This window comes from Caretta caretta, chromosome 9 (assembly GCF_965140235.1).
Source record: "Caretta caretta isolate rCarCar2 chromosome 9, rCarCar1.hap1, whole genome shotgun sequence".
Taxonomy (NCBI): domain Eukaryota; kingdom Metazoa; phylum Chordata; order Testudines; family Cheloniidae; genus Caretta; species Caretta caretta.
In genome coordinates this window covers 37,952,473-37,963,381 of record NC_134214.1, presented here as the reverse complement: position 1 = coordinate 37,963,381, position 10,909 = coordinate 37,952,473, and the positions used below count along the sequence as shown (strand labels likewise).

At 37.0% G+C, this 10,909-nt stretch overlaps 1 protein-coding gene across 2 annotated transcripts in view; it reads right to left on the bottom strand.

Moving 5' to 3' along the window:
- Window positions 1-307: 307 nt before the first annotated feature.
- The window catches only part of PAX3 (paired box 3), a 118,859-nt gene continuing 108,257 nt past the window's right edge, over window positions 308-10,909 (bottom strand). For both annotated transcript variants that reach the window (XM_048864879.2, XM_048864880.2), the window contains exons 8-9: window positions 2,330-2,576; window positions 308-1,781 (exon numbers count right to left, since the gene is read on the bottom strand). In XM_048864879.2, the coding sequence (XP_048720836.1) occupies window positions 1,747-1,781; window positions 2,330-2,576 (282 nt within the window). In that variant the 3' untranslated portion in view covers window positions 308-1,746. The remainder of the gene's footprint in view (window positions 1,782-2,329; window positions 2,577-10,909) is intronic.

Below are 10,909 nucleotides of genomic sequence, written 5' to 3'. Positions count from 1 at the left end.
TTTCCTTACGCAGGTCTGGCAGAAGCACAATGCTTTCCTGCTGCAGTATGGGATACATTCTTTGCAGAATGCCACATGAAAATGCATCGTGTAGTAATGAGTCTGTCATACAAACAGCCTGCAGGGCTCATATGCTGCCTATGGCCAGCCCTGTCTTAAATGTGTGCAGTGTTTATATAATAAAAACAGTTTGAATTGAAGATAACATGTTCCCCCCTCCCCTCGATATCCAGGTTAAATTGTATCAATATATTTAGCACAATACCACAGTTTAGGACAAATTAATCAGTGCTTTGCAAGTCTTCATAACTGTTTATTCATTATAAATAGTAAATATTTACTGCACTTTTTACATGAAAGACTTTTTTTTTTACAACACATGTGTTGTTGGTAGAGGCTGCAACACAAAGATAATATTTCTTTTGTTCCATCACCTTTTCAGACCAATGCGTAAACTAATCTCTGTACTACACCTAGTCTCACTATCTCACTACTTCATAGTCCTTAATGCTAAAAGGAATGTATGTGTCCTACCTCATTCATTGTTCCAAGAATAAAGAGAAATAAATAACACTGCCTTCCATCTTCCTGTTCCTCTTAACATTTCAAAACACAAATTTATTGACATTCTAAAATGTCACAACACAACTTATGTAAACCTCGGTTCCTATTATTATTTTTTCTATATTAGCTATCACTGTATAATTTAAAAGTACATGTCAGATACAAGGACATCTCTGTTCATGTCCTGTACATCACTAAAAGAGAATGTAAACGTAATCATTTCAAATGTATTGTTTCCTGAAAATGGTCATGTCTCGTGAGCCAGATTCTGTTATACTGCGGACTGCACCACTTCTGTATTTTATCATAATGAAACATGTACTGCAAAAATAAAAGTACCTGCAAAAATATAGTTCTATCTATATCACTTTGGATGGTCCCAAAGCTTGTGTGAGGTACATAGTATTGCACATTGTTAGGCAGTTATGGAAATCAAAGTCACTTTGTTTTGTTGTTGTTGTTTCCTTTTCCTTGTTTGTTTCAGAATGTAACATGGATTAGGAAAACTTCACACACACAAATTGCAAAAAATTTTCTTCGTTACACAGTATCTCATTCATTGTAAAGCAAAACTTGTATGTGACATTTCTTGACAACATGATTACAAAAGAATGATAAGATAACCATTAACTTGTTCTGGAAGTCTTTTACATCTATTCTAGCTTCCCACAGACCAGGACATTTCTTCTTGATGTCAATTTCCAGTGTGTAAAATCAAAATGTTCTCCTGCTCATGCTTCAGAAACTGAGCAGTTTTAAAGTTAGAATAAAGTCAGCATCAGATGTCAAGAGTCTGAGTTTGCAGAGCTCAACTATTAAGTTTTAGAATATTTTGTTTGTCCAGATCAATGCATGCTTTTTCAGCAACATAAAAATGGAATGTTTTGTCAGTCAGTGATTTTAAATACTTCAGCATTTTTTATACCTGCCCACGCTGAACTGTGTTGTATTTATTTATTTGTTTATTTTTTATTGCTCTTGGTCTTTGTCTTCTGAACTGTTATGTCCAACAAGTCCAAATGTCTATCGAAAGCAATGACTGGAGAAAAGAACATAATGATCCTGTATCTCTATTGTGATTGCCCCAGCTTGGGTTGCATTTTGGTGGGAAGATCCCTCCCATCCAAGCACTGGAGTGAGACCAGAAACAAGACAAGCTTTAACTTGAAGTGGACAGTTCATTTATGCAATATCTGGCTTCAGATAATGAAAGGCACCTGTAAGAAAGCAAAAGAAGCTTTTTAAGTCATGCTGTGACAACCTCACAGCAAGGGGCAATGTCAACTACAGGTTGACATTGTCATATTTAATACAAATATATCAAAGGAAAGAGACTAATATTTTTATTCTTAGGACAAGTTTGACAAAACTCTATGTATCTGGGAGTATATACTATAATGATTCTTGAGCTGACCTCATTAAAAACATGTGTTTCTAATACTGGAATGCCAGTGGTTATTTCATTTTGGACAACTCTTATGTTTTACCTAATGGCAATCAGGTTTCATGTCTCAACAATTAATAACATCAAGATGTTGTTGACATCACTTAAGAAAATAATTATGCAGCAGAAATCTTGCTTGAACAATCAGTTATTTTAGCAGCAAACATAGTTCTATTATGAAGAGAAGGAAAACTCATAGGTTAGAATCAATCCTCCCCATTTCCTTTGTTACAAGAAGAAAAATATACTGTAGCTAGATAGTTACCTTACTAATGATATGACCCAGTCATTACACAACATAAATATCCACCTAGTACTCACTTTGTCCATATTGTCCATACTGGTATCCTGTGACAGGGTCCATACTGTAACCTGTGGTGCTGTAAGTTGGTGGGCAGTAGGACTGTGATGTAGGCAGACTATCTAAACTTTTCATATGATCTAGTCTCTGACTGCAGCTGGCTGATACAGTAGTGGTTGGTTCTAGGCCCCCAGTTAAAGGTGAGAGGGCATAATCAGTTTGGGGCTGGTGAGGTACACCACCATGGTTAGTCAGGAGGCCCATTACCTAAAATAAAACGTATAGTAACAAATAAAGGTTAAAATGCATGAAGAACTGTATTTCATATACAGCTGCAAAAACAACTAGTGTCTGTTATTTAATTTCCCATGATATCTATTACTTGGTATTTAACTGCACTTCGGGTTCCTAATTCAAAGAGGAAAAAGGGTTACATCATGCATCTAAATAGTAACTTATGGCTGGCATTCCAGAAAAAATAATGTACAGGTATATAGGTGGGATAAAAACAAAACAAAACAAAACAGCTTTTATGCTCTTAAAATGTCTGATCACATGTCACAGCTGGAATTCCTATGGATGTTTATTCATTGGGGACTCGATGATGATAAAAAAGAAAGAGAAAATAGATCATCAGCCACAGTCCAAGTTTTCTTATGATGCTGTTCCCCAAACACAAAATCTTCATCATGCTTTATTCTCCAACCCAAGCCATTGTATATTCTTGATAAAGAATAGTGCAGCCAGAACAGAAATAACGATCAAAGTAGCCACATTAGAAAAGAGTGAGGTATTTATATGGCCAATTTAAAAATGCTAAATTAATTAGGGATATCTTAGGTTCCGATGTTGAGGCTCTTAAACTATAACATAGGAGCTTTGAAATGGAGTACTCATGAAATAGAGCCCACCGACTGTTCTAGTCAACTTGACCATATAAACAGCTCCTCTTTTCTAATGGGACTGTTTTTTCCTAGATATCCTATCTTTATATAAATTATTTTTTCTTCTTTTTCCCCCCATGTTTTCATTGTAAACTTGTTTTCATCAAATATGTATTTTTGCTTTAGAAGAGTGGGGGGAAATAATCTGTAATTATATTGATGAAAAGTTCCCAACAGGAACTAAACTCTAGGGCTGACCAAACAATGGGGCAAAATAGTTTATTATTATTTAGATTTGCCTCAAAGCCCCAGGCATGGACCAGGACCCCACTGTTTAGGTGCTGTACAAACACACAACAACCAAATGATCCCTGCCCCCCCCAAACTTATTAATTAACATTTGTTCAGCTTCAAAAACAAACTTCAGTTCAATGTGTTCACTACATACTATAGGCAGCCCTCCAAATGCAGAGCCAGAGAAAGATCCGAGCACTCAAAAACACATTTGTCTACTGGCTAGGGGCAGGGTGTCCATAACTCTTATGTCGCTGGTATGAAGCATGTGCTTGCCTGAAAAGAATACTAGAAGAAGTGGGTTTTTTACCCACGAAAGCTTATGCCCAAATAAATCTGTTAGTCTTTAAGGTGCCACCGGACACCTAGTTGTTTTTGTGGATACAGACTAACATGGCATCACCTCTGATAGAAGAAAAAGATTACAGTGCTTGCTGTTAGAGTCATGCCACAAACTCCCTAGCCAATTCACTCCTCTCTAAAGGACAACAGTAGTGCTCTCTATCTAGCTTGGCTTCAAGCCTCCAATGACTCTTGTAACTTCTTATAGATAAATGATTAACCAGAAAGTCAGAATCAGTTAAAAAAAAAAAAAAGACTTTAGATTGCTTGAAAACATGTACTTGCTTGCCTCTAAAAATTCAATCCTCTGGCTGGACTTTTCTATGGAAGGTCAAGAGCATCTAAGTGATTTAGGAGCATAAATTAATTGTACTTGTGCTACTAAATCCCTTATTTCTGCAAATCTCTTCCTTGTACTGTAGCTTGATGTATGTTTCTTTTCAAAAGACTTCTGTATTTTCACAGCATATGGTAAAGACAAGCACAGCTCTGAGAACTGCTCCCTTCTGCTAGCACATTTAGGCCTGATCTACACTTAAAAATTAGACCAACCTAGCTATGTTGCTCAGGGCTGTGAAAAATTCATGCCCTGCATGATGGGATTAGGATGACCTAACCTGCAGTATAGCTGCAGCAACATGGATGGAAAAATTCTTCTATCAACCTAACTACCATCAAAGCTGTGCTGCAATAGCAACTGTAGAGTAGACCAGGGATCGGCAACCTTTGGCACACGGCCCATCAGGGAAATCGGCTGGCGGGCCAGGATGGTTTGTTTACCTGCAGCGTCTGCAGGTTTGGCCGATCACAGCTCCCACTGGCCACGGTTCACCGTTCCAGGCCAATGGGGGCTGCGGGAAGTGGCGTGGGCCGAGGGATGTGCTGGCTGCCTGAGCAAGGACCCTTAGAGCTGTTTGGGTGAACATGTTTATGCCCATCACCTTAAGCTACTTCTTAAAATAATTCTGACTTTTTCTACTTCTGTTCTCAATAGAAAGGGGCCCAAGATACATTTGGACATAGATGCAAATTATGAACAACCCAAAGTTTGGGAGTGTTTTGATCCAGGGTTTTGGTGTGACCCATTATAGCGTTAGGGAGCAAGCTTTAAATGGGGATCTGGATCAGATTCTAAACTTCAGGTGTGCTTTCTATCTGGTGTTTTAGTTCAGGCCCACCTTTAGAAGGTTTACCCTTTTGCCGGCCATGTAGCCACTGAAAGTTGAAATGTACTGGTATTAGATGGGATCTCATTCAATATTTACCATAGATTAACTCAAGTTGTCAGTCATCTCTAATCAAATGCAGATGCACTTAATAAATCAGATGCCTTTAACCATCTTGACAAGAGTGACAGCACTATATTTTCAAGGCTGAAAATTTTGATTTTGAACAGTAATTGTCTTCTCAGAAATGTCTTCTTCAGAAGCCTTAGGAATCATACTGCAGTTGATTAGCATCTAAATAATTAGATTTTTGGTCATGTCTATTTGAAAGCTATAAGGGAAGTAGCCTAAAGGCAGAAGTCTCTCTTATGGTATGTGTCATGACCTTATCACCCATGTGAGGAGTTACAGGAAGGGCATGAATGACTTTCACCTAATCAATTAGAAAGCCATTAAAGGTCCAATCCTGCAAGCTGCGACTTCTACTGCCCTCCATGAAGTAAATGGTGCTCAGCACCTCACAGGAGGCACTCTATCACTTCCAGATCTGGGTGCTGAAGGTGAGACCCTCCACTGATATAAACCACCAGAATCCCCCGCTTTCCCCCCTCCCAAAGGTAAATGGAGCTACGCAGATTTACTCCAACAATGGGTCTGGCCCTGAATGTGTAAAACCAAAATTATATACATATTCATTATGGGCATGATTCAGCTCCCATTAAAGTCAATAAAAAGATTCTCATTGACTTAAATGAGTGTTGGCTTAGGCCCTATGTCTTTAGAGCCAAATGCTGCAGTTCTTATTCATGTTGAATTTTAATGAGGTCAAAAATCAAGTCTTAAGGTTTTGGCCACATGCCACATTTTGTTCATGATTAAAGTAGAACAATAAAAAACAAGTGTTTTCTATGTGGCATGAAACAAGTTTGGCTTGATAAGGAATACAGGGAGTACCCTTGAACTGATAAATATCCTTTCAGTTAATATAATAAAATAGAATATAATTGTCTACAGACTATGAATATTGTAAGACTATGTATCTCTAAATTCAATCTTGTTTCCAGACAAAATTGCTTTCTAATAAATATAGTGAACTGCAACAAGGACAACAGACAGAAACATTTTATTGAGCAATTTCCACCACCCTTCCTCAAACCAAAAACAAAACAAAAAAAAACCCTCCACTTTTTTACAACAAAATCTCTGCTGATGGGAATGAGTGTAGTTGCACAGAAGTCAACAGAGAATCACACCAGTTGAGGTCATGCCCCAGTATGTATAAGCAGAAGTGGCTGATAAAAGCCTTAAAAGTATGTAGGCAACACTGGGTCCATTATCAGCTATTACATAAAATGTATCTATTATCAACAAAATAAAGCCCATTAAACTGAGATAAAGCTTATTCCATTTAAATGAAACATTATGCCAGTTAATGTGGTTGGTATTTTAGTAGGTGGACCCACCATAGACATAATAAAATTCTCATGTGTTTTAATTCATTTACGCATGCCTGCATTTAATATGCTTTGTGACCATAACTGCAATTAATATGATTTATGAGAAAAGAACATGAGTAATATTTTTGGGTACAGTGATACATTTTTTTCACCCTTCTCTAAACGAAAGATTTAATGAAACAGCTCAAGGAAAATTGTTGGCAGTTAACATATTAAGTTGAGCTGACAGAATCATGAGTAAACTTTAGTGGAGTTAATGATATCCTCTTATCTGACCCTGACACATTTGCAGCATGTAATTTACAGAAGCTCTGTCCAGGGAATCTTGACAAATGCTCCTAACGATGTCAGGGCAATGTTCCATTCTAATGTAAAACAGATGTGGGTCAGATACCCTCATTCATCACTAACACAGAAAATTTCAAACTGCTTCTAAGATGAATGACATTACCTGCTGTTAACCCTTCACTGCAGAAAATCTCTGAGAATCAAAATATCACACCAAAAAAGAGCACATTTTAAAGAGTGAGATTTTTAATGCACCAAAGAACTCAGATAACATTTAAAAAATCCTGATGTAAAATCTGGATCAAATTTGTTTTGATTGATCAGAATCACTTTCAGCCAGACACATATATGAGACAGAGTCTATCCTAAATGGCAGATATCATGGGAGGAGAAGGAAGGGGAATAAGTTTTGTGGGAAATATTTAAATTGTTTCTTTTTCACAGAATTCAAAACAGACCTATTTTCTGGTTGTTGGGGGTTTTTTGGGCGGGGGAAGGAGTTGCAAAAGTTTTCATGACATTTTTATCAGTTGTTAATAGAATTTTTTATTGAAATTGTTTAAAATCATCAAACACTTCATTTACAGAAAACCATGTTCTTGGTAAATAAAATGTTCAGAAATGATTTTGATACAATTTGATTAAATTATTGATTAAAATATTCCACAATAGTTACTGAACATCAGAAAAGTTTGAAGATGTTAATTTTTTGTGAAAAGTCCTGTTTTGTGGTGAGTAACCTATTTTTCATCTGAAAAACATTTTGTGCAAAAAATTTCAGCCCACTGTGTGGCAGAGATATGTTTAGCATACAGAAAATCATGAGAGTTTTAAATTGTAGAGATTAAGAGCATCAAAAGCTTCTGAGGTGAATAATCTCTTACTATATGGCCCAAATAAAGTGAGTGATGAGTTGTAGGAATGTTCACAACCAAAAATGAATCTTATATAATATTGGTTGAGGGCCAGTCACATGATGAAAATTGTCACATCTTACTTCTCCATTTCAGTGTCAGTATATTTTGTTGTAGTTCCTTTTCTACAATTTGATTATCTCATGGTTACTGAGACACAACAATAATGTTGGCTTAAATTTTCGGACATGACCAGTGATTTTGGGGACTTCAGTTTACAGGTGGTCAGCTTATAACACTTTCAGGAGACCTAATTTTCAGAAATGATGAGCACTTCCCCTCTAACAATCAGGTCCTCTTAAAGGTATCTTAAGTTAGGCATCCACAAGTGAAAGCATCCAAAGTCAGTAAGCACTTTTGAAAATTTAAGCCAATGTTATGCTTGTCTGATAGTAATTATGAGACCACAAAATTTCAGTTGTTTCCACCAAACTAAGTAAATGGAATGATGAAATCAACACAAAATCCCATGTGCTTAACATCATTAGTTACATCTATGTTTTTTCTCAGGAAACTCATGCTCAGACAAGTTACACAATGTGAACAAACTGCCTCCCTAGTTAAGAAATCCAGGACTTCTGGTTCATGCCAGTTGAACAATGCTCAAAGCTAAGACCACTTTTGACGCACATCATGAGCTTTTGATTGGTGTAGGCTCTCCTAGACTGATCCAACACGAAAAATGTATTTCTGTGGGCAACCAGATGTAGAACAATATTATTACAGCAATTATGCATAGTAAAGGAACCCACTGTTTTTATTTATTTCATTTTTAATGAGGCAGTGCAAGTTTTCAACTATTTGCTCTTGAGTTTTCCTATAAAAAACAGAATTTAATAAAGCATCATGAGTGCGTCTTTCTTCTCACTGAAAGGCCATAATTCAATTGCTGACATGTCTTGAGCTGATAAAAACCAAGTGCACTCATACAGAACACAGTCATCCAAGAGAGCACCATGAACCTGCCTCAGTGAAAGGGCTACAGAATAATTATCTGGTTCAGAGAATGAAATGTTTGGACATTCCAAGAAGAAGCTGTGAAACAGCTCTAATGTTCAATGCTGTTTTAGGGATAGGTTGTAGTTTTACTTCAGAATATTGCTGAGTGCCTGTTAAAGTGTGAGAACTGATAAGTATGCTGGAGGGCGCTGTGCCTTCTAATGCAACTGTGCAACTAACATAGCCAATGCATTCACCACCATAAAAGGACACTGCATACAGTCTCCAATTCTATTAGTGTGACCCACTTTTGGGAAGTGAGGGTTTAGTGATTTTCTAGGGTGGATGGGGTGAAAAAATATATCCATCAGAAAACAGGTTACAACCACCTGCTCTTCAGGTTCTTAGTGGTAAAAGCTTTTAACAGTGGGTATTTAAGGCTTTGTAACCTATGCGGATTTGTAAATGTAGAAAAGGAGTGGCCTGATGAACAACAATAAAAATATTTTTGTGTCTGGATCTGAGCCCAAATAGATTCTGAAATAGCGCTCTTTAGAAACAGGAACTGCCTGAACCACATGGATCTGGGTAAACTTTACTGCCTTTACATTTATAAAGAGAACAAGAAAAGGTCAAGGGATTCCCATGCCACACTGAAAGAGATTTTTCTCCTCAACTTATATAAAAAAATTTAAAATGATGAAATCCTATCTTTGTAATAATCAGATCTGTAGTAAGACCATACACCTTCAATTGAAAGAAACATGTTTTGACAAAGACTCATTGCCTTACATCTGAAGAATCTGAGGTAATTGTTAATGCCATGATCTGAAAATGACATGCCAAATCAGAAAACGTCTTGAGTTCTGTACACATGCATTAACGCTTAGATGCTACTCCCTAATAAATTTCAGGATTAACAAATGTTTGTCAAAAGAAAATGCACTGAGCAATTGAAATTTAATTTGAAAGGGAACTACAATATTCCAATAAATATATGCATGAAAACCAAGAAGCTGATAATAGGCATAGCCAACACAAAATATGCAATTTACATACATTACACACTAATAATCTCAATTCTGACATTATACTTAAAAAGCTCCAGTTCACTGGCAGAGATGGATTTTTTTCTAAAATGCAAACAAGGACAATAGTTAACACTAGTTCCCTGAGCTATTAATCACTGTCTTGTTTCTATAAAGATCAACCCTTTGTAAGTCTATAACACAGAGGATTTCTCACCACAGCCAGGTAATAATGGGTAAAACAGACTTAGCAGACCAATACTCAATCACCCTGATGAGATCTGCAGACCATCTCTTTGTTCTGAAAGTGCTGAATGCTAGGAAGACAGTTAGGACTTCCCACTCCTCTCTTTGTTTTAAACTTGCACACACAAACCTTTATCATATTTTCCAGAGAATCTCTAGCACAGGAAGCCAGGTGTATTGGATGCTGACATTCCATCCTTTCACCTTTCCCCCAAAAATATGCCGACACATAGAAGCTTCTGATTAAAGTTTGTTAGTACAGTGAGAAAATGAACAAACAATAACAAAACTATAGCACCGTAGCACCTCTTGTAATGTTTCCCCCTTTGATCTCAATTTGACTACAATATTTGTCTTAAACCAGAAACTTAATTGTCAGTAGGCTCAGGAGCAAAAATAGAAATGGAATACCCTGCATCAAAATAAAATGCTTTCAGAGAACTGTGGGCCAGAGTCTCGCCTGGTATAAACTGAAGTCAATGGAGGTATGGTGTTTTACATCATCTGAGAATCAGGTCCTGTGAATCTTAATATCAGTCTTTGCTGTATCCATCACTGGGCTCTATTTACCACAAAGGATCTCCAGAGGGTAGTGTAATTTTTTTCTTCTTCCTTGAATAATTCATCATAAATTCAGCTTGTGTTTTGTAAATAGTTTTTCTGTGATGCTTGCTAAAGGGAGACAGTCATAGGTGTCATTTTACTGGCTCGCACTCATACATACTACACAGATTCAGTAGGGTCAAAATCCCCCAGCAAGGAAAGAAGCTCTTGATTTCTCACTATAAATCTTTTCCCACTCCCAGCTCTACCAACTTAGGGCTTGTGTCTCCCTGGAAGAATTCCCATTACCTTTTCTTTGATAAAATCCTAAATGCAGAATTGGCTTTAGAATTTTTGGACAGGCCTGAGAAACAATTTTTATTGCCATCTCACTCCAGACATGACTATTTCCTGTCCACCAGGAGCATAGAACTCTGTGGAGGGTTGAACCAAGGTTTTGGGGGAGGATTGGCAAAATAATTATTTGGGACACCCCACC